This window comes from Mandrillus leucophaeus, unplaced genomic scaffold (assembly GCF_000951045.1).
Source record: "Mandrillus leucophaeus isolate KB7577 unplaced genomic scaffold, Mleu.le_1.0 Scaffold499, whole genome shotgun sequence".
Lineage (NCBI taxonomy): Eukaryota > Metazoa > Chordata > Mammalia > Primates > Cercopithecidae > Mandrillus > Mandrillus leucophaeus.
This window is the reverse complement of record NW_012105353.1, coordinates 447,399-472,739: the sequence shown is the minus strand read 5'-3', so window position 1 is coordinate 472,739 and position 25,341 is coordinate 447,399. Positions and strand designations below refer to the sequence as shown.

At 36.9% G+C, this 25,341-nt stretch overlaps 1 protein-coding gene across 4 annotated transcripts in view; it reads right to left on the bottom strand.

Moving 5' to 3' along the window:
* The window catches only part of RPS6KA3 (ribosomal protein S6 kinase, 90kDa, polypeptide 3), a 114,232-nt gene that overhangs the window by 48,895 nt on the left and 39,996 nt on the right, over nt 1–25,341 (bottom strand). For 2 of the 4 annotated variants that reach the window (XM_011995781.1, XM_011995782.1), the window contains 2 exons: nt 9,307–9,423; nt 3,997–4,078 (listed from right to left, as the gene is read on the bottom strand). In XM_011995781.1, coding sequence (XP_011851171.1) covers nt 3,997–4,078; nt 9,307–9,423 — 199 coding nt within the window. Of the gene's footprint in view, nt 1–3,996; nt 4,079–9,306; nt 9,424–12,721; nt 12,734–18,387; nt 18,967–25,341 lie in introns of those variants that run through there. The other 2 variants (XM_011995783.1, XM_011995784.1) reach the window with 2 other exon arrangements.

The following is a 25,341-nucleotide window of genomic DNA, read 5'->3' as shown; positions in this document are numbered from 1 at the left end:
AAGGTATGATAATACAGTTGAATTCTTTCTTTTAGGAGTCTTTTTTTTTGAGAGAGAGTCTCACCCTGTTGCCCAGGCTGGAGTGCATTGGCGTGATCTCGACTCACTGCAACCTCTGCCTCCCGGGTACAAACAATTCTCCTGCCTCGGCCTCCCGAGTAGCTGGGATTACAGGTGCCCGCCACCATGCCCAGCTAATTTTTGTATTTTTAGTAGAGAGGGGATTTCACCATATTGGTTGGCCAGGCTGGTCTCAAACTCCTGACTTCGTGATCCACCCGCCTCAGCCTCCCAAAGTGCTGGGATGACAGGCGTGAGCCACCGTACCCAGCCAAGAGTCTATCTTTTAGAGATATATACTAAAATATTTATGAAGAAATTCTATAGTATCTGAGATTTCATTCAAAATATCAAGAGGAGAAGGAGAACACTGATGAAAAAAGGCTGACCATGAGTTGATAAATGTTGAAGCAGGGAGAAGGGTATATGGGGGCTCACTATATTCTTCTGTCTTTTTCTTAAATGTTTGATACTTTCCATAATTAAAAAATGTTTTAATGAAATAATCAGAGAACAAGAAAATCTAGGAAATGAAAAGCGATGGCAGAAACAAAAAGGTCAATGGAAGGGTTGGAAGATGGTTGAAGAAATTTCACAGAAAATAGAAAAAATGGAAAACAGAAGATGGAAAAAGAAAGAAAATTAAGGAACAATTCAGGAAGTTTAACCAACATATTCCAAAGAGTAGCACTTACAAATGTAGAATAAATGACAAAAACTTTCCCAAGACTGAAGAAATGAGTTTTTAGGTTGAAAGAGACCACCTCATATATGATATGACATAGTTTTAGAAACCCACACTCAAGAATACCACTATACAAATTTCAGAACACCAGGAATAAAGAGTAGATTCTAAAGACTTCCAAAGAGGAAAAGTAGCTTACACACAAAGGACTGAGAGTGAGACCAGCAATTAACTTCATCACTATAACACAGGAAACTAGAAGACAATGGAAGCAACACCTTCAAATATCTGGTGGAAAATTCTTTCTGACCTAGAATTTTATACTCAGCCAAATTATAAACTAAGTGAGGGGGTAGAATAAAGCCATTTCCAGACATGGAGGGTCACAAAAAATTTAGTATCCATTTACTCATTCTGAGGTAGCTATGAGAAGACGTGTTCCATCAAAACTAAAAAGTAAACTGAGAAAAAAGTAGGTAAAGAATTTAGGAAAAGAGACTGAATACAGAAAAGAAGTGAAGGAAATGTGACTCTAGTATACTATTTCGTTTAGCTAGGAACAATTTTTATAAAGCTATAACAATGAAAACATTATTGGGAAGATGTGAAAAAGGAATCTGTGAGTGGGTGGCAGCATGAGAGAACTGAATCTTAGTCTTCCATGTTAGAAAGGCAATAGATTATGTCTCCAAATGAAAACAAAGAATTGCAATATAAAAGTGTTGAATATAAATGTAAATGGCAGCAGCTAAAGAGATGAAAGTCATTGTCTCTGGGGTTCAAGAATTAGGATAGGCAGGAGGGTGGGCAAAGCATAGCTATGTTATATGATAAGACTCTACAGATATTCTTTTGATAAAAATAAAAATTTAAGAACACATTCAGAATTATTCAGCAGTTTAAAGTTCCAGTAAGTCAAATATTTTCATTTTTCTATGATCTCTTTTATAGCTTATATCTATACAATTTTACATACTTGTAGTAGCCCAATTTGTTCTAATTTTCACTACATTCATTTTTGTAATTATATTTAAGATACTTTATTTTAATAATATCCTAAGTGGTAAACCATAATTTTATAACATTCCTCTATTTTTCCTTATTAAAAATTTTTTTTTAGGGACAGGATCTCCCTCTACCCAGGGTGGAATACAGTGGTGCAATCAAAGCTCATTGTAACCTTGAAGACCTGGGCTCAAGTGATCCTCCTGCTTTAGCCCCCCCAGTCAGCTGGGACTACAGGCACACACCACCATGCCTGGCTAATTATTCGATTTTTTGTAAAGATGAGGTCTCACTATGCTGCCCAGGCTGGTCTTGAACTCCTGAGTTCAGGCAATCCTCCCACCTCAGCCTCCCAAAGTGCTGGAATTATAGGAATGAGCCACTATAACTGGTCACAATTCCTCTAGTTTTCCAGTGTGTATGTGAGTTCTAACTTCTTGCTATTGTAAATAATGTTGCAACAAGAATTTTCAAGCCTATGAATCCATTTTTTGAAGCTATTTCCTTAGGTTAATGTAGCAGCAATAATGGCTTTCCAATGTATGCTGCCATCATATGAAATAACATGCATTCATCTCACTCTGTCACCCAGGCTGGAGTACAGTGGTGTGATCACAGCTCACTGCAACCTCAAACTCCTGGGCTCGAGAGATCCTCTTGCCTCAGCCTCCAGAGTAGCTAGAATCACAGGCTTGCACCACTACACCAATCTGATTTTATCTTCATTTTTTGTAGAGACAGGGTCATGCTATATCGCCCTAGCTGGTCTTGACCTCCTGGCCTTAAGCCATCCTCCCGCCTCAGCCTCCCAAAGTGCTAGGATTACAAGTGTGAGCCACTATGCCCAGCAAACTTTATTATTTTAATATGCATCTTTGACTTTCACCAAAACTGAACATTTCCCCAAAGATTATTTATCTCCGTGTGTAAACTTTATTCAAAATCCTCCAGATGGAGGATATAATGGTATTTCTTATCAATTCCCAACTCCTTCATTCTTTTTACATTTATTAGTTGGAATTATATTGCAAGAAAGAGTTTTCCCTTTTCCCCCATTAATTAATTTATGAATTAACCTATGGCTTCTTATTTTATTCAACTGGGTCGTAATCTATCACTATCATTTATTATTGCAATGTTTAAGTTGCCCCAGATTTGGCCAGTAGAAGCCCCTTAGCTAACTCCTTATATTAATATATTTTCCTGTCTTCCTATTTATACTATTTTTCATTATATGAAATGTCAAAAATTTTTAAATTACTAATTTGTTTGTAATTTGCTCAATATTTCCTCACAAGTTTCCTAGATGTGTTAAGTTGTAAAATTCAGTTAGGGTGGAGTGTGTTACGGTGTTATTTTCCAGGTTGCTCAGGGGTATTTCTTTTTTTTTTTTTATCTTTTTTTTCTTTTTTTTGAGACGGAGTTTTGCTCTTGTCGCGTAGGCTGGAGTGCAGCGGTGCACACATCTAGATGTGTATAAGAGACAGGATTACAGACACCCACCACCATGCCCGGCTAATTTTTTTTTTTTTTTTTATTAGAGACAGGGTTTTGCCATGTTGGGCAGGCTGGTCTCAAACTCCTGACCTCAGGTGATCCGCCTGCCTCGGCCTCCCAAAGTGCTGGGATTACAGGCGTGCGCCACCATGCCTGGCTAATTTTGTATTTTTAGTAGAGATGGGGTTTCACCGTGTTCGGCAGGATGGTCAAACTCCTGACCTCAGGTGATCCGCCTGCCTCGGCCTCCCAAAGTGCTGGAATTACAGGCTTGAGCCACCGTGCCCGGCCTCTTCCTAACTACTTTTTACCTATGAGAACCAAATCCTGCATTAGGGTTTTCAAAATCACAGGCTCAGAATAAAAACTTATTTGGAGACCAGAAGTCATAAAATCCTTTAGAATAAAAGCATTTGGCATCCAGTAAATCAGTACATTTTAAAAAACATTAAAATAATTACATAAATCTGAAGATGAATCAAACCCAGTTTTAATCTTCTAAATGTCTACTTGTATAAAACCCAATATAAATTTATAATACTTCTTTTATACATGGCAACTTTGGTTCTCACTAGTTAAATGATTCCTAGCCCAGTAGGAAAAATTCACTAAAAGTCAATCTAAATTTAAAGCTGGTAACAGGAACCTATTCAGAATGTAAATAACATGCCAAGGAGTCCCATGAGCTCTATTGAGACCTTTCAGTTTGTTTAGACTACACGAACATTACAAATAGCAGCAACACTTACCTTTCAGTGTGGCCTTCTTCAATACCTTCATGGCATAAAGCTGCCTAGCATCAGAGCCTGAGATTTTTTTAACTAAGAAAACCTGTATTTAAATAAGAGAAAATAAATATTACAAAGTGGTACAAACTATACCTTTGTTAAAATAAGACCCTGCTATAATAGTTTATTATAATATAGATTCAGATATACTGTAGATTATTTCCCCTAAAATGTATCAATTATAAATACTAGTTATAAACAGTAGTTATAACTTGGGGTGTCAATATAAGTGAATACATTTTTTTCCATTTTGTTGTTTGCCAGTTCCCAAAGAGCATGTAACACATTCAGATAGACAAAAAAAAAAAAAAAAAAAAAAAAAAAAAAAAAAAAAAAAAAAAAAAAAATCCTTAAACTACATATGTATGAATTAGATGGAAAAAATCCCAAAATGTTTAAAGTATAACAGGTGGTATGATGGCTCTGCTTTTAACAAAACAGAAATTCTATTGAGCTCATCAAAATTGTTTTACAGGGGTTCCTCTTGACCACAATTTCCTGTTGATACAAGTACTCACTGATGAAGGGTCTTTTCTGTATACAAAGGTTGTATATAAATCTCACTGCTCAGCACAACAATTTAAAACACTTACATTGGGCCAGGAGCGGCGGCTCACGCCTGTAATCCCAGCACTTTGGGAGGCCCAGGAGGGTTGATCACCTGAGGTCAGGAGTTTGAGATCAGCCTGGCCAACACGATGAAACCCCGTCTCTACTAAAAATACAAAATTAGCCAGATATGGTGGCTGGCACCTGCAATCCCAGCTACTTGGGAGGCTGAGGCAGGAGAATCACTTGAACCCGGGAGGCAGAGGTTGCAGTGAGCCGAGATCACACCATTGCACTCCAGCCTGGGCAACAAGAGCCAGACTCCGTCTCAAAACAACAACAACAACAACAAAAACGAAAAACAAAAACAAACAAAAAGAAATTGAAGAATCCTGTGCACAAATATTTAATGTGACGTAAGTCAGAACCCACCTCCCCACCTTTTTATGGTCAAATTATTGCATACACCTAAACATGAAGAACACAATTCTCAGGTATGTTATTGGGCATCCTGACTTTCCAAATATTTGTGCAAAATTAATAAAGCCTGTTCTAAATAATTCATGGTCATTCTATATCATGGCTAATACAAGACTACCAATACATCCTTTCTACTCATTTTGACCATTAGGTTCATGATTATTTCCATTGAACCTTTAAATAGATATGCCAAATAGATTTGAATTTCAACTCCTTTTCCCTATCCATTCTTTTGTAGCAGTGTTCTTATGCTGCCACAGGTGGGAAGAAGAGAAGCAATCACAATCAATAATTAAGTTTAGGATCTGCTTTCATTCATCTGAATTAGCACATCAGGCTATTAGCACAAAATTAAAAAATGATTCATTCGACTGATTCTAGGACAAGGCAGAGTTTCTCACTTTGAGAAATTGTGCCAAGTCAATGGGCAATGACCCCAAATCAAGTGAAGAGCACCACAACTTGCAGAGAAACCCTGATGCAGGGTGTGTTGCTCTCCTATAATCACCACCCCTTTCACCATGCCCCACGCTTTAGCTCCTTTCAGCCAGTTAGTGGGGAGCCAACCTAGGGAGAGAAAAGCATCATTAACCAGGGTGGATCTAAGCTCTGGAATGATGTTTAAGTATTAAGGGTAATCAGAGATGATTAATATTTTTGATGGAAATAAAGTTTGATTAGGTAGAGATAATTAGGATTTATTTGATATTTAATCATCCTTAAGATTCCCTAACCAAGTTTCTTGGTTCCATTCTGTAAGAAAAATTCTCCTGGTGAATTCCAAACTTTCAACTGTTCTTTGAATCCATCTTCTTAACACTCCAGCACTTCTTAGTTTGCAAAGTACTTTCACAACCATTTGTACCAAATCATTGTGTCGATTTTGGGAGGCAGACCTGCTAGGCAATGCCTATTTTATAGCTGTCCAAACTAGGGCTTAGGGGGTTAAGTAATTTGCCCAGTGTCACAGTGGAGGTACTGGGACAAAGTCCGTGTCAGTCACCCAGTATTCTGCTTCTGCTCAGGGTGCTGTTTATCTGTTCCCTTTGGCCAGTAACCAGCCAAGCCCAGCAGGAGCAGCAGCGGTCCCAGCTGCCATCACTTCCTCCACCAGAGCATTTCTGACCTTTTCTCACTCCCCCATGAAGCTATTCTAGTCTCTGACAGGTCATCCCTGTTTCCTTGGCTTACTGTGGCCTTTCAGAATGAGTAAGGAAGGAGACAACCTATTTTGAATGTTTGGTATTTATAGTATGATATTTAAGTTACTTTTAAAGATGTAAAGGGAGAAAAACATGCTAATTCCAAGAACTTAAATATTGTGTTCCCTGAAAATCTAATGTATAAAAATTACCCATCTATTTGGTTTTGAGTGGTGTGATAATTTAATTTAATACCAGATATTATGTGCTTGGCCTTTTATCATTTAATTCTCACTACTACTCTCCTATGGGGTCAGAACTATTACACACTCATTAATTCTTTCCAGAATTATATGCCAGGCACTGTGCTACTGGTTCAATGCTGAGACTTGATACAAGGCATGACCCTTCACTCATGGAACATTTAGTCTAGTAGGGGAGACAGCCACTAAACAAATGAAAAACTGCAATTGTGGCAAGTGCCATGAAGATGAGGTATATAATGTTCTGAGAGGGTATAACCAGGGAACATAACCTGGGAAGGATGCAGGGAAAGCCGCCTTGAGATCACAGGTGCAAGAGGAGCTAATCAGCTGAGGAAGAGGCAGGGGTAGAGCAGAGTGTTTCAGGCAGAAGGAATAAAACATGGAAAGGCTTTCTAGCAGGATGGAGCTTAAGGACTTGGTCCTGCTTAAGGACCAAAGAAGGCAGCCAATGTGACCTGAACACAGAGAGTGAAATGAAAAGTATGAAAACTGATGCTGGAGAGGTAGCTAGAGACCAGACTGAGGGGCTCCTCGGCCATCTTAAGAATTCATCTTTATTATAAAAGCAAAGAGAGGCCACTGAAAGGTTATGAGGGGTAGAGTAAAAGATTAGTTCACGCTGGCTATCATGTAAATAATGGATCAAGGCAAGAATACATTTGGAAAGACCCAGTTAGGGGACTCCGTCAATAGACCAGGAAGAAAGGTGGTAGCATATTCTGGAGGGGTGGCAGGCAGGCTTTGAGAAATCTTTACTGAATCTACAGCACTTGGTGACAGATAAGATTGGCCAGGTCAGAGTGGGATAGGGGAGGTAGGGACTAGAAATATACACCAAGAATGCTTCCCAAGTTTCTAAATTGCTTAATGAGAGAAAAATGAAATAGAACAGTTTGAGGCTTAGGGAAAGATCATGAGTTTGGTCTTAGACACGTTGACTTTAAAGTGCTTTTAAGACACAGAAAAAGAGTAAGCAGCTGTGCATAAGAATTCAGAGCTTGGAAGAGCAATCTAGATTGGAGATATAACTCTGTTATGTCAGCTGTATGTGAGTTACAATTAAGATAGTGGGCACAGAGAAAATTAATTAGTAGAGTATTAGTAATAGAGAAGAAGGCAGCCTAGAATCGAACCTTGGAGAACTTCAATATTTAATGACTGGCTAGAGGAAGGAAATGGTGATCCAAGAGGTTAAGTAACTTGCTCAAACACACACAGTGAATAAATAGAAGAAAAAAAACTGAATCGAAGTCTGGCTGACCTAGAGCCCAAACTTACAACCGTTATGCTCTGCTGGCTACTTACTCTATATTTGGATTAAAAGCATCCTTTTGGGTTCAAAAGAGATTAACAACTGTAACAAATTACCTATGCTAGCCAAGAATTGCTAAATACCCCCACTAAAATACACAAGAGAGCTAAAGTGGTGCTGTTCTGAAACTTGCAAAGCATGATATCTTCAAATATTTCCTTACAGAGAGGTGGTAAGGAATCATTGCATTGTGAAAGTTGAATGCAATCTCCAAATGTTCCTTTTGCCAAGAAACAATCTAGACCAGTGATCCCCAACCTTTTTTAGTACCAGGGACTGGTTTCATGGAAGACAGTTTTTTCATAGACTGGCGCAGTGGGAGGGGGAGATGATTTCAGAATGAAACTGTTCCACCTCAGTTCATCAGGCATTAGATTCTCATAAGGAGTACACAACCTAGATCCCTCCCATGTGCAGTTTACAACAGGGTTTGTGCTCCTATGAGAATCGAATACTGCCACTGATCTGACAGGAGGTGATGCTCAAACAGCAATGCTCGCCCGGGGGTTGGGGACCCCTGGTCTAAACAGATCAAGTAGCAGTAATTATAATGCTGTACTTCTCAAAATGGAGTACAGAAGTGCCCCTGAGGTGTGCAGTGTGTATGTATGTGGTGGGAGACAAGCAGGACATGAAAAACACTGATAAAGATGTTGCATTTTCCACTGGGCGTGGTTGCTCACACCCGTAATCCCAGCATTTTGGGAGGCCGAGGCAAGTGGATCGCTTTGAGCTCAGGAGCTCGAGACCAGCCTGGGCAACATGGCGAAACCCCATCTCTATAAAAAAACACAAAAATTAGCTGGGCGTGGTGGTGTGTGCCTGTGGTCCCAGCTACTCAGGAGGCTGAGGCTGGAGAATTGCTTGAACCTGGGAGGCAGAGGTTGCAGTGAGCCAAGATCACGCCACTGTATTCCAGCCTGGGTGACAGAGGCAGATCCTGTCTTCTGCAGGAATTTTATTTGGTGGCTTTGGGAAACATTTTTTGATGTTAAAAACAAACACGATGTTACTGAACAAAATGCAAACTTTGCACTCATTTTAAAGACAAGCCAGGAGTCAAGAAAACTTCAAAATTGTAGCAGTAGCCCCCAACCCTACTTCTTTGGGAGCATCACTCACTTCATGCTGGTACTAGAGTACACTGGAAGGGAGGCTGAGATGTGCTGTTATACTGTATTGCAAGATCACCATCCAACCCTACCCAAGGACTCAAAAAGAGGCCAGTGTATCAAGGGAACATCTTGTGATTTTTAACCATTCAAGAATCACAACTGGAGAGGTCATGTGGTCTTGAAGACAAAGTATGAAGCAAATACTACCAATTTACTATAAGTTCTCGATGTACTTTTGAACTTTATTCACTTTCCCACACTTACTGATAGTGAGAAATGTAAAAAAACAGAAAACATTGCTGGTAGGAAGACTGGTAGCATTTCACAAAATATTTGTTTCCTCATGTGTATGAAATACATATGAAATTAAAAGACAACTTTTAAAAAAGCACACACTCATGACTTACCTTTCCAAATGATCCCTGCCCTAATACTTTTAAAAGTTCAAACTGGGAAGGATCTGCCTTTTCATGTCCTTCCTTTACATGATGTGTGATTGCAATTTCTTTGATACTGACTTCTTCCTGTTGAGATAAATATAAGCGGAGCAAACAGGGTTAGCCAGAGCTATTTTCTCCCGCTAAAAATCAAACAATATTAATTTAATCATACTAGAAATTAATTAGAAATCAATCTAATTTCTAAGCAAATTAGAAATCCTCAAATTAACATACAAAATCACCATTTACCAACCCATCAAGTGAATATGCCACACATATATACTTTCAGGTTAAGTGTCAGAGATAGTTATTATACCAGCCTACTACATAGACCAATTTAACCTCTACATGACATTTAGTACTAAATATTTCCAAGTCTTCATTCTCTCTACTGGAGATAATTAGAATAGTTTTATTGGGTGGGGGCAGAGGGTGTAAAGAAGTCTGAAAATAACAGATCGGAATAATCTGCTGTGCTCTGGTGTTTGGTTATACTACACAGAACTAATGCTATTTAAAAAAAGTGTTTATTGAGGAGAGGGGTTGAAAAATATTCCAGGGTAAAAATGGAGATTTCTAACCTCAATGTGGCTGTTTAAGTACACTGAAGTTTTATCCCTTTGAAATGTCTGTTACTTTCTGTTTCTAGAATAATCTGGGATCTGAAAGGGGAGAAAGGAGTAACTCTAAAACACAAAAGGAGAAAAGATTTAACATTTGGATGGATAATCAGACATGGAAAAAAATGACTATTCAGCGTGATGGAACAGTGAGAGGTATCTGGGTTAAGAGAAGGATTTTCAAAGATAGTGAACATTTTAATATATTTGAGGAAAAGTGTCAGAACAAAGAGAAAATATATGAAATATACACAGGATTTCAATTACTTATGTGAGATCAGCAGATTAGGTTATCTTATTTAATCAAGACACATACTGTATGTTATAGTCAAAAATTACAACAAAACAAAACCTGACAAAATCAGAAACATAAGCCTGTCAAATAAAGACTAGCATTTCTATTTTGTTGACTATAATGTTTTTTTCTAGGTACATAAGTACTGTTAGTAGAATCTCAATGTGTTATGTAAACATAAATAATCTATTGTTTTTGTTATTGTCTTATCCCAAACAAACATTTGCATTCACTTAACCTTTTCTGAGATGTCCTTAGAATGCTGGCAATATAAGGAATTACAAAGATTTCTCAAAAGGACATACCAGAATATCCTAACATGGTAGCTTTTGAAAATGAGTAGTAAAAGGAAAAAAGCTCCCAGAAAAGGAGAAAAAGGAATCCAGACCCCCTACTTTATTTCCAAGACAGAGGCTGTAATTTGTAGGTTATCCTACTACTTAGGCAGTTCAAGCATACTGGACTCTCCTGGGACTTCGGGAACAATAATCAAATCATTTCCTAACATCAGTATAGCTCTTTATTTCACAGTTTCCCGTGCATTGTCTCCTTTAATTCTCACAACGATCCTGTGCAGTAGGTATTAGCGTAGAACCAAGCATTAGCTGACTCTTAAGACGCTACCTTTCCTCCAAATAAGACCAAGGTACAAGGGTTTCAGACACTCTTTTCTCCAGAGACCAAGGGCTTCAGAGTGATAGCTGTTAGTAGTCATTAGTACAATAGGGAAGGCAGGAAGCAAATTATCAAATTTTTTAAAAAAACCTTTCAAAGAACAAAGTATATGTGGGATTAAGATTTAGATAGAAATCCAGCAAATACTATTATTGAGCACCTACTACATATCAACCCTGTGTTAGGTGTTTTTTCATGTTTTATATTCATGCTTCACAACAAATCTTTGACCACACATTAATGTTAGAGAGGACTGGTATAATATAAACGAGTAAACCTTAGAACAAGCACAAACACTTCAGAGTTTTCTATGTACTCTCCCATTTACCACTAGAAATTTGACAGATCCTCTAAAAACAAACTGGTTTGAATATTCTACGGTCTGAAATTTAAAGAGATTAACTGAAGGCTAAAGATCACAAGCCAGTAAGTGGTAAATTTAGGGCTCAATTCTAGGTCTCCTGACTTTGAAAACAAGGCCCTTACCATTACACCACACTGAGATCAATGACAGGAAACCTATAGGCTTATGACCCTGGTCTTCGTAACCGGTCTGTTAGCTCAGTTGATTACAGCAGTGTTCTTTGAACTTTTTGGTAGCACATCCTTAACAGGAAAACGAACAAACAAAAAAACCCAAAACAACAAAAAACACAAAACCAAAAATCCCTACATACACAATATCTGTATCCTTAAAATTATATACACGTAAAGAAGTTCTCTTCTTTTTCTATACCCCAAAGTGCTGTCACATCATACTCTGAAGACTAACCAAGTTAATGGGCTGGATTCCAGCATGTGTCAGTCTCGTGTTAAAAACCAAACGAAGAAACAAACAAACAAAAACTATCTCTTCAAGAGCCTAATTGGAAACTAGCAGCCATTTATGCCTTTAAATTGAGGTCATGAAGAACTCTATTTTGTAATGTTATATATTTTTTACATTTTTCTTTTGTAGGTAAATGGGATGTGATTTATCAGGTAACAGTATTTTTTCACCTTATATTTCACAGCAAATCCTACAAAAATTGTTGGTCACAAATCAAGATGCAACACAAGCAGGGAAGAACAATCACCTAATTATAAACACATTCCATTTTGTAGCAGGCATACAGGATCAACCCTTACCCTTAAATACTGTGAGCTACAATCAGGCCATGAACTTCAAAATAAACAATTACTACTCTCATCCTTGATGACTACCCTTCCTTTCATCTCATGTCAAATAAGTTACTAAAAAATGCAGAGTCTGACTGGGCGCAGTGGCTCACTCCTGTAATCCCAGCACTTTGGGAGGCTGAGGTGGGCGGATCACCTGAGCTCAGGAGTTCGAGACCAGTCTGGCCAACATGGTGAAACCCTGTCTCTAGTAAAAATACAAAAATTAGCTGGGCGTGGTGGTGGGCACCTGTAATCCCAGCTACTTGGGAGGCTGAGGCAGGAGAATCGCTTGAACCCAGGAGGCAGAGATTGCAGTGAACCGAGATCGCACCACTGCACTCCAGCCTCCTGGGCAATAAGAGCAAGACACCGTCTCAAAACAACAACAACAACAACAACAAAAAGTAGAGTCTAGCCTGGACAATATAGTGAGACTCTGTCTCTACCAAAACATTTACAAGATTAGCCAGGTGTGGTGGTTGGTGCGAGCCTGTAGTCCCAGCTACTCAGGGAGCTGAGATGTGAGGATCGCTTGAGCCCAGGAGGTCAAGGCTACAGTGAGCCATGATCGTGCCACTGCACTCCAGTCTGGGCAACAGAGCAAGACCCTGTCTCAAAAGAAAAAAAAAGCAGTGTCTCTCTTTGGTCCCTTCAGTATAACAACCACATACCGAAATACTGTGTATCAAGCACAGTGTTGAGAACACTTTTCATTCTTTCTTTTTCTATTTCCAGTGGTATCATCAAGGTATAAGCCTTCATTACCTTTCAGCTAGGAAACTGAAACTAGATTGGTTACTCATAATATCCCTTTCTGCCTGCGTCCACTCCAATTCATCTTTTTGACAAATTCACTTTCTGAAATTATACAGCTTCAGTCATATGACCAGGCTGTTCAAAAACTCCTCCAAGTTTTCTCAAATTAAATGCACTGCTTCACCTGGGCATTCGAGGTCCTCTACAATATGGCCTCAACCTACTTTTGTGATATTATCTCCCAACATTCTCTTACACATAGCCTTTTGTCAACCCAGGTTATTTCTTATTCCCTAAACTTTTTGTTTTTAAAATCAAAGTAATACATGCACGTTAGTAATAAACAGTGGCAGAATAGCTTATGGTGAAAAGCAAGTCTCTTCTCACCCTCATGCCCAGACTTGAAAAAAAATTAGTTCTGCATCTACTTTGATAATTTCTTAATTTATTAACCTTAAGACAATGTCTACTAACTTAAGGTGAGGGACTTACTTATATTATGCCCCTTCACTTCATCATCTTCCTCTCTATTGTTTGGTAATTATATTACCTTTACATAAACTTCTCATCTTTTCTCTGCTTTGGACAGAATCCTAACTCTTCCCTTTGAAAAAGGAGGCTAATAGTGCCCATATATTCTTCCTCTTAAACTTCTTCCCATTTGCTGCTAGCTGTATATAATTTTATTAATATTAAGGCTATTAATTTTAAGAAAATTAACATTTCCTCCTGCAACCACAACCAAATCCTTCATGTTCTCTCTATAGCCTAATTCTAAAGTTGAAAGCCTATAGACAACAGCATCCATATTATCATGACAATATATGGTTCAAATGAAGGCTAAGAAATATATTAAATTTCCTCTTATATGGGCCCATAACAACAACTCCCAGGCCAATCTAAGGGGACTTAAAAAAAATTAAAAATAAAAACTTCATTACATGTTAAAATGGTTACTTCACTGTTTTCAGTTTCCTATGTCTCTTTCTTAGATTACCCCCTTGTAACTTCCAAAGAAAGGTGTCCTGGAAGAAAACTTTCTGAACCTCACACATCTGTAAATGTTGTTATTTTGTCTTCCCATTTGTATAGTTTGGCTTAGTACCAAATTCCAGAAGAAAAATAATCTTGCCTCAGAACTTTGACACCATAGATCCACTGCCTTCTAGCATCCAGTTCTGCTGATGAGATGGATGATGCTAGTCTAGTCACACTTTTTGGTAGGTCTGGTTTTTCTTTCTGGAAGTTTTAAAGATTTTCTCTGTCCTTGTGTTTCTGAAGTTCCCCAATAGTGAGATAAACATAGTGAGATAAACAGGGTCTTCTTTCCTTCAGAATGCTAGATGCTTGGTGAACCTTTATAATCTAAAGACCTGAATTCTTTAACTTTGTGGGGAATTCTAACATTTCTTTGATAATTTCCTTCCACTCATTTTTCAGGGCTTCTCTTTTTGTGACTCTTCTACTAATTGAATACTGTATATCTGAAATGGAATCCTTTATGTCATTTTTTTTCTCTTATTTTCTGTTTCCACTTTTTTTTTTTTTGAGACAGGGTCTGGCTCTGTCACCCAGGCTGGAGTGCAATGGTGCAGTCTCAGCTCACTGTAGCCTCAACCTCCTGGGCTCCAGCAATCCTCCCACCTCAGCCTCCCCAGTAGCTGGAACTACAGGCATGTGCCACAACAGCTGGCTAATTTTTTCATTTGTTTGCAGAGACAGGGTCTCACCACGTTGCCCAGGCTGGTCTGAAACTCCTGAGTTCAAACAATCCGCCTGACTTGGCCTCCCAAAGTGCTGGGGTTACAGGAATGAGCCATCATGTCCAGTACTGTCTCTATTTTCTAAGAGACTTTCTTGACTTTATTTTCCCACTTTCATACTAAATTTTTTATTCTGGCAAATCTTAAAGTAAATTTTCAAGTGTTTCTTTTCTTTGTGTGTGTGTATGTGTGTGTGTGTTTTAAAAAGCATCTTCCTCCACTCCCTACTCTCTTCCCCCCAAAACAGATGCGATCATTTCAAACCTCTTTAGGGATACAAACAGGGATTTATAAAATGTTTTTCTAAATCAGGGCTCAGAGAGTACGGAAAATACTCTTGAGGATGGAGAGAAAAGATAATTCCTGTGGCAAGTTTGACATTGGTTCAAGTTTCAAAAACCTGCCACTGTTTTATCCTGAACACGCTTTTCTGTTCCAAGTTTAAATTTCATAAGACCTAAATTTTCACTAATCACACCAGCAAACTATTTTCTATCTACTTTACATATATGCAAAATTACAGTAGTATAATAGGCAAAATATCCTGGGTTGAGATCTCGATGCCCAGATCGTACTTAATGGCACCAGGTCATAGGACCATGACTATTTTAGAAATGAATCTAAGGTTCAACCAGGACATAATACTAATGCTTGGGCAATCTTGGACAACAGGTAGGAAAGCAACAATGTACTTTTCTAGCTCATACTTGGAATCTAATGAGATGGATGCAGAAAGGAATATCAGATTTCCAAGGGCAGTGATAAGCCAAGAACAGACTGACATGTGCATGTGACAAACGTATCTTATGTCACTAAATCACCTGTTACTGAAATAAATCTGTCACATGAAAACATAAAATTATAGTTTGACTTGACATTTTATAAAACTGTGTTTTTGCCTATACATGGTAAAGCAGCTATATTAATAGTTTTATGGAAAAAATTATGTTAATAAACTGGAACAGAGACATAAATTATATACACTCTAATTATTCTGTGAGGCTCACATATTTTTACATTCTCTGGCACAACTGTTTTTTAAATGATAAATGGGTATCTGTCCATTCACTACCACAAAAAATTAACTTTGTGCATTTAAAAACAGTAATAATAAATTCCATGTTATTATTTTTACATAGACTATGTTGATTTGATAAGCAAAAGTCTGACTGTAGGCAAAATTTTGAGGATGGCAGCAGATCTACATCACGCCCTGTTTCATTCTTCCTACATTTCCACCCCTTTCAGACATTTGCCACCTCCCTCAGCCTAGGTGTTCAATACCCTTAAGCTATGTACGGGAATTCACTAATTCATTCTTCCATCCATTTAAATATTTATTTTTGAGCACCCGATACATGCTAGGTACTCTTCTAGGAGCTGGGACATACAGTAAGTCAAACGGACCAAAAACTTTGCCTTTTTGACAACAGACCTAATAATAATAATAATGATGATAATAATAATAATAATAATAATAAGTAAATAAAGGTTAGAACATGATAAATACTACGAAGAAAAGATACTGAGTTGAGTAAAGGGATGAGAATAGCAGACATGGAAAGGGGGGATTGTAATTTTCAATAAAGTAGTCAGGGCAGGCTTTATTAAGAAGATGCTATTTGAGAAAGACCTGAGGAAGGTGAGAAAGTCAAGCACCTGGGGGAAAAGCATTCCTAGGAGAGGGATGAGCCAGTACAAAGGCCAGAGTGGGAGCACACCTGGACACTAGAGTTTAAATCAGAGAGTATGAAAGAGACGTAGAGAAGAGTGAGGTCAGAGAGAGAACTAAAACTCAGGTGGCTCTCCTGCTTTTGCTTTTTCCTGAATGCCTGGTCCCAGTGAAAATGTTTCTGATCTATGACATATTCTGTTAGGACCATTCCTTTTCGTTGGAAGGCCATTCAAATTATGGGCCACGTATTGTACTAGGTGTTAGAGATACTAAGACAATTTACCTGGATCTCAAAGATTTATTATTAGATAAATATTTGTTGAGATATGACCCCGATGGATAAAACTAAGTCAGTTCAGTTGAAACATATAATTTTAGAAATTCTGTAAAGAGTGTCATTTTGGACATCATGGAAAAATGAGGAGAAAATTTATGGGCAGGTAGATCTTTTGGTATCCCTCAGTCATACAGAAAGCCACCCAGTTTGTTTCCCAGGACCAACAAAAGGTCCTTAGGTTTACACCTCAATGGTCTTTAAGGTCCACTCTTTAGTGGGAAAAAAAATAATCTAATGTTTCCTTTTCAAGTTGTAAGAGAAAAATATCATTTTGATCTTAAAATGTAAAAAGGATTAAAGAAACTGAAATTAATGCTATTTGAATTATCGAAAACCTAATATTGTAACATGCTAACTAAGAAAACAAACTGAGAGATATTAACTGATTTCAAAGAATGATTCAACGTTTGGCATTATGCCCTGCCTTGTATACATAATTTCCTTTTTCCTCCCCTCCCTTGAGTCAGGAAGTGTGTTCTTGAGGCATTTGTATTTTCTAAATTGTTTTGAATGCCAGAAAATATTATTGAAGCTTGAAGTAAAATATTTAAATGTTTCTTGGTAAAAATCAGTAAGTATTTTCTAACTATGGATGTGTAACCATTTTTTGTTGTACCATAAAAAAGAGCTTACAAATGAAAAATGCATACTTTATTTGTCCCTTAAATGTCATTCTAAATTAAACTATCACCCTTTATATAGATACCTATAGTTCTATAATATGTAGTTTTATTTTAAAAAGATATGTTAACCTCTTTGTAGATGATCAAGATACATAAAAATTATTTTGTTGTGACACAAAATTAGGCTGGTTATTCAAGCCATGGTGTGAAACTATGTATTAAAATATTCTAGATTACAATCTGACTGAATTCGATTCACTTCATTTGCTATGGAATGATAAATAAATTCAACATTTTTCATTTAACCAAATTCTTTAAGAGAGCTTTAAGTTCTTATAAGTCAGCTCCTTTTATCTATGTTTGAGAAAACAGCAAGCTGGTTCTCCAGATTAACATTTCTAATCACTGCCACAAAGAGCAGAGTTTTCTCCCAATCTGGAATCCCGATCAGCAAATTTAATTCTCTTTAAAGAGCTGCTGGATAGTACAATTCTCATGGCAAAATATCAAGTTGATTTTGGTAGGATTATAGATTAAATATATTGCAAATTAACATCCACTAAGCCCATTTTAACAGAATAATTCTTTGAAAATTGTTCCTACTCTAAATCAGATAAAATTACTTGCTTAAAGTTATTTAAATATGGAGTTGCTTAAAAACTTCCATGTTTTTACAGGAACCAATTTCCACCAAAATGTGATTTTAAGTTATTGACTCCTTAAAATAACATACTCTCCTACCCACTAAAGTTGTTTTCATTATAGTAATCTCCTAAATATTAGCAAATTTGCAATTCTGTTTATGCCTGGTTTAATTTTGAGAATTACAGTCATTTGTTTTACTATAAAAAATTACAAACACTAGCAAGATAAAAATTACTCTAGCACTAAAAAAACAAACAAACAAACAAACAAAAAAAACCCAATATGAAAGTAAGTTGACAAAATATACAGAGTTGAAATGTATAATATACATAACTGGCTTACTTTTAGTAAACAGAGATATTATCCTTTAAACGTTCTATCAAAACTGGTTTTGAATTTTGAAAAGCTGCTTTAAAGAACATATAAAATAATTACTATAATTATAGTTAGCTCCAACTAAAACATTTTATTCTTTAAAAGAAGGTGAACAGAGCTTACCTGTATAGAGCGAACACGAAAAGACAAAAATTTAAACATGGCTATGAAACCATGATGGTGATAAAAGAATTTCTGACGGTAAAACTTAAGTTAGAAAGGGAAGGCCAAGCCCCTGCAAAGTTTTCTCCTACCAGCTGTTCCGGCAATTAGAAAATTTCCTGTCAGGCGGGTCCTGAAAATGCTAGAAAAAGAGGCCGGACAATTTTCCTGTGGTAAAAGAAAGAAGAAACCTGCCGACAGGGGCACTAATGTAGCTGGATAGGTAGGGAGGCCAGAACAGGAAACCAAAACAGATTTGCTGATAGCCAAATCCTGTTGAAATGTTCTTTTCTCCTAGTTCCCAGCAATCCGGACAATTTTCACAACCAGTGAAACAAACGTTATTTTAGAATCCTAAGAAATGCCAGAATTTCTTAACTATATGACCCTTTAAAACAACTGAAACTAGTTGCCACTACTAAAAGTTGCTAAACTGATGCACAAGTGGAATTTGACCCTTTGCAGTGTGTTTACACACACACTCAAGCCGTGGTCTCAAGACAATTTTAAGGTTATACACAGGCATGTCATGGGTGTTCCCTGTCAGTGAGGAAGAGTTTCATAACTACAGGTAGAAAATGAAGACCACAGGCAAGAAACTTTTAAAATTGTGATGTAAGGACAAATGCGACCTGTCTTAAATGAAAGTAAATTACTTTTGAATTTATGTTAGTCATAAGCATTAATTATCAACCAGATTCAAGACTTAAAGGCCCATAGTTAAAACTCATATTCCTAGTTGATAAAATACAAGTTAAAAAAAAAAAAGAAGTCCAATCCTTGGGTTATTAGCAAAATGGAACACTTAAGAAGCCATCTTGGAAAAGAAGGAGGGGTCAAGCTACCATATAATCCCTCACTCCATTTCATTTCATACTGTAATACCTTATAGAAATTTTTCTAAGGTATTTTTGCTTTGGAAAATGACAAGTATGCCAACATTCAGAACATAATCACTGTAATAGTGGCATTTAAAACAACCAAAGAACAGCAGCTTCAAGAGTTGTGGGATAAAGCTCTACTTAATGAACATTTAATCTATGTGGAACCAACAAAAACCTCAAGGGTTAATCTACACAGCCTGTAAGAATTTAATAAAATCATGGAATTTTCAAAACCTGAAGACGCTCTAGAAAGTACCAAGAATAATCGGCTCACTTTCTGGATGAAGAAACTGTGGTCAAGGTAGGCCCATATTTGATGATAGAGCTATCTATAATGGGAGTTCAGTTTAGTACCCACTTACTGAGCAAACATTAGAGAGCCCATTATGTGCTACAGATCCTACATGAAAAGCCAGGACTCTTCCTCCTCTATCAAATTTTTATGAAAATGTTCTATAAATGACCTAATGGAAGTTGAAGAGTAACTAAAAAAAAAAAAACCTTGCTCAATTTAAAAAATTATCTTATATAACCAAATACATTAGCAGCAACAGGGACCCAAATAAATATCTAAGATAGAACTTTGAATTCTGCCTGGAAAATTGTGCACTCCTCTTGTTTAAAAACGCATGCTTCAGTTTTTCAGCAAGGCAGGCACTTAGAAACTCTCCCATCTCCCAAAAGGAATTACTTAAGACTCCTTACAACACTCCAAAAGGGCAGCAAGGCAAGGACAACCACCTAACACAGAATGGCAGTCTGAACATGAGGTGGCTCTTGAGACTATGTCAGGAAAAAGCATCATGTTTACTGCACAACTAATGAAGTAGGATATCTCTGTAAGTAGCAGTCACTGACTTTATTCAAGTAATATTTTTAAACACGAGCAACCAAATACCTTTTTTTAAACATAAAGGATTAGTGAAAATTGGCTTTAATTACTACTAGTGCTCAGGTTAATAATTCACATTTTGCTGTGTGTTATGCTTTTTAATAATTAGCACTAAGAAATGAAGCAATATTTCAGACACCAAAATCTGAAATAAGTCTCCAAGTTGAAATGATACCTTAATTAAAACAGTGTGGTACTGCTATAAAACACAAATAGAGTGACAGAAAAGAATGTGGCACTGTACATCAGAGGGAGATGTTAGGATATATGGCTACCTGTTTGGAGAATGCAGATAGCATAAGGGAAAGTATTAATACAGATTTGATTATAAAAGTTTAAAAGGTCTTTATATCAAAAGGCACCGAAAACAAAGTTAAAAGACTAGCTGATGTGATTGGAATTCCTTATAATCACATTACAATTCATCAGTGAGCAACTGCTTTATTCAGGTGTTATCTATCTCCTAACCAGAATGTGAGCTCTTAAAGTCCTTTAGTACATCTCTTATGGTATTTATTACTGTTTAAGCACATCCCATTGCTCAGATTAATCTTGAGATTAATACCAAATATCACACATAAGACCTCAAATAAATGGCTTCCTTAATAAGTATCATATGCTGAAATCTGAAATGGATGCTACTTGTGTGGTTGTGCACATGAAACTAGATACTGTTCTTTTTTTCCATCTCTAACTTTAAAATTTCTTAAAATTTATCTTACTAAATTTTTGTTTTAAACATTTTATTGATTTAATCATTTACCTTATTATTTAAAAAGTAACTATTATAAAAATAATGGATGCCCATTATTGAGAACTTAGATAATAAACAAAAAGGGAAAAAATTTAAAAAATCACTATTTTGGTGATTTTCTTTTCAGTCTTTTCTATGCACATACATGAACCATACTACACATAGTATCACTTTTTCCGTAAAGGGACAGATAGTAAATATTTTCAGCTTTGCAGGACATACGGTTTCTGTCAACTCTGTCAGTGCAGTGAGAAAACGAATGGGTAAGGCTGTGTTCCAATAAAACATCTTTTACAGAAACAGGTGACAGGCCCATGAGTGTAGTTTGCTGACCCCTGTTCTCTATTCCTCAATGCATTATTAATAACTGTTGAAAATTCGATTATACAAATCTCCTGTTGTTGGGTCTTTGATCTACACCATGGTGCTGTCCCATCATTTGTACACATTCACATTTAGAAATAATTTCTAGAAGTAGAACTGTATATTCAAGAGTATGCGGCATTAAGGTTTTTGATCCTAACTTATTTGGCACGTTGTCCTCCAGGAAGAACCTGAATAATAAGGAGGGAACCACATCAAGACCTTGGGCAGGGGCAAACTATAGCCAGGCCTGGCCAGCCTAAGGGCCAAATCTGCCCATGTCCATCTCTGTTTAAATATTATCTTCAACTGTGTTTGCCCTACAATGGCTACCGCTGAGTTGAGTATTTGCAAGAGAGATCATATGGCCTACAAAGTTTAAGATATTTATTTACTATCTGGCCCGTTATACACAAAGTTTGCTGACTCATGGGGTAGAGTCCTCAAACAGAATGAACAGCAAATGCCAAAGCACAGAGATAGGAATGAGCTTAATGAATTCAAGACACGAAGGAAAGGCCACAGTGGCTAGAATGCGATGAACATCAAGGAAAGGGTAAGGAAATGAAGAGGTAGCTTAGGGCCATATTAAGTGAGGCCTTAGACCCAAGAAATTTGGGTTTGTATTTTATTGCAAGTGTAATGGGAAACGAATCTTCCTCATTTTAGGCAATGACATTATTACCTTTCTCAAAAACCTATGAGTCCTTTTTGGCCTTTTCTTTCTTATCTAATTTCCTTCCTTTCATATTTAATCCCTCAACAAATTCTAATTTTATCTCAAAAATAAACCTCAAATCTGTCTATTTCTATTTCCTCTGCCATTCCCAGTACAAACTATCATCTATTGCCATAAAACTGGTTTCTCTGCTTCTAAATTTTCCCTGTGCAATCCTTTATCTTCACAGCAGCCAGAATCATCTTAAAACAGAAATCAGACTAATTTATGCCCCTACCTCAAATTCTTCAATGGCTTCCCATCACAGAACAAACTCCAAACTTCCCATAGTCTACAGAGCTTAAAGTAAGCAGTAGTAAATGCTACCTTGATCCTGACTTGGAGATATACTCACTAATTCATCCAGACATAATGTGAATATTTGGTCTTAGATACATAAAGTCTTTACTAAAAGAGGAATGAGTGTTAAGTTTTGTGTAATGTCTTTTTACCTATTAATACTGTCACTTAATTTTTCCTCCTTTGATTTACTGATAACTTAGACAAATAAATTTCTTAATATTGACCTATGCTTGTATTTCCAGGAAAAAATCCATTGTTTTAATATAATTCTATACTTAATTTGTAAATATTTAGGATTTTTGCATTTATATTCATGAATTAAATTGGCACATGGTTTCCTTTTCTACGCTATCTCATTTTTGGGGCTATGCTAATTCTATAAAACAAACTAGAAGGCAAGGCAGATTTTTTCCTATGTTTTGGGACAACTTAAAGACCACAGAGTGATCTATTTCTTGAAAGTTTCGAAGATTTTTCTCTTAAGAAATCACTGAGCTTGGCACTATAACCGGGGACAGAAAGTGTGGTAGTGCTAATTTTTTATGATTTCAACTTCTCCCAAGGCTACTGGTATACTGCTTCTCTCTCCCTTCCCAAATTTAGATGTTCCTAAAACACCATACATTTCACCAACTTTCATATTAGTATACTGTTACAGTTAGTATTCCATTAAGTTTTTGAAATTAAACCTAAGGAAAATTTCAACCAGATGCAAAAGCAGACAGAATAGTATAGCCTTCATGTGCTCATCACCTAAGTTTAATAATTTTCAACTCATAGCCAATCTTGTTTCATATGCTCACTTCCCCAACTCCTGTAGTTAATTATTTTGAAGCAAATCTCAGACATTATATCATTTTATCTGTAAATATTTGGGTTGTTATGATGTTTTAATCTCCTTCCTATCTGTGCTTATATCCTGTTTTGCTTTCCTAATGTTGTGGATTTGCTTTTGTGTGTTTTCCCTTGTTTTCTAATTCGCTGATTTTTGAAATTATTTTTAATTCCTTCCTCTTGCTTTTTATAGGTTTACTTTGTAGTTCTTTTTTTCTAGTTTCCTTCACTGAGTCCTTAGTTGTTCTGAGTTCTCTTATTTATTAATAAAGTTTTCTTTCAAGTATAACAATAACGTTTAAGATACTACTATATTCTAGGCACTGTGCTTTACATGAAATTATCTCAGCTGATAATGAGGTGGGAACTATTATCCACACTGGATGAACAGACTAAGGCTTAAAGAGAAGTTAAATAATCTGCTGCCCAAGTTCTTATAGTTTGGATGTGGAAATGGTCATGATGTTGGTGGAAGCATAACCAGGTAATTTGGTGTGGGGAAGGAGAGTGCACATGAATGGTTGGTGGCTGACTTAGGTTAAAAAACAGGAGGTGCTAAACCTTTTCATCAGACCCTAAAGGAAGAGGGTTGACTATGGGGACCGTGGCAGAGCTCCTGAAAACTTTTCTACACCATACATAACACCTGTCTGGCAAAACCCCAACCATGATTAAACCCAATTATTAACCATCCTCATGACCCCATGATGAGTGAACCCTGTTGAAAAAAAAAATTGACCCATATGATAAAAACTTAAAATTAACATGTTCTTAATTGATTCCATTGGATACACTTTTGTGTGTGGATCATTCCTTTTCTCAGACACTAAAAGATTTAATTTATAAGGATTTCCATCTAAGTGCAGGACAGTTAATTTTTTTAAGCACACATCCATCAACAGACAGTGTTATAAAGTGGTAAGAGCTTACGGTTTTAAACCAGAGATGGGAAACAAGTTTCATGAAGATGATCAACTTGAAACAAATGGTAGTGACTTCCTAGAGCACTCAGCAGGATTTCCTAGAGCACTTTCAAAGTCCTGTCTAAATGGAAAGCATGCTATGTTTCACTCACAGAATCTCCTGTGGGCATGAAGAGAGGGTGAGAGGCAGCAGCATCATAGCCCCAGGTCTGAATTTTGCAGTTAAGTCACAAAATGCCCTAGGTGGTATTGCTTCTCTCCCTGTCCACACATTTCTTTTTCTTGCTTAGCCTTAAGTTCTTTTTACTTAGTCATGCTTGTCTAAAATAGTTAAATTAAAATACTCATTTAGGTAAAGGGGTTACAACTTTCCATATGCCAGTATTTCAGGTTGACTCAACCAACCAACCATTCATACTTGAACATAATTAAGTCACTTTGCTTTCTTACAAAATATGGATGAGATCACTGAAACTGAAGGAATGGGTATTGTGATGAATACACCAGAACAGAAGAGAAGCAATTTTGGGTCAGAGGCATCATACGAGGCAGGCAAGCCATGATAAAAAAGGGAGGGTTTTTTTTTTTTTTTTTTTTTTAAAGCTCTTAGGGGTGGAGGAACAGGACACTAGGAAGTGAAAAAATAGACCTGAAAGAGAGCCAAAAATGTAGCAAAAGGAAACCTTTGCTTGTGCTTGGAAATTTTCCTGGTGTATACACACTCTATTTAATTCCACCAAGCAGTGCTAATTATACTGCTATTTATCTCAGAAATATTTTCCTAAGTGGCATATACTTAAATCTACTAGGGTATTTTCCCTCAAGCTCTGAGTGTTCAAATACACTCTCAACCAATGAGAGTTAGAATGGCAGACAATACACAATCAGTCAATAAGTGTTATTAATATACCATGGTACAAATTTTCCCTGCCAATGAGCACTCTATTGTATTTTCTTGTGTTGAGTGAGTAATTCACTGCCTACTGTCTACTCTGCTGGGGCTTCTCTGTGGTTGAACCATGATGACTGTAATAGGTGTGCAATGGTGTGCTGTTAACATGGCGGTTAAGGATCATTTTGGATGCTCAAATGCAAGTTTTAAGGCAGCTTTGTGTGAAGTAAAAGTTTTTACTTCAGTTAAATAAAGACAGGAAAGGGTTGAAACTTTAGAGAGCCAGAAGAAAGGATAACAGCATTAAAATGGCAGAAGATGGAAAAGAAGTAGGGCCAAGTAGAGTGGCTCA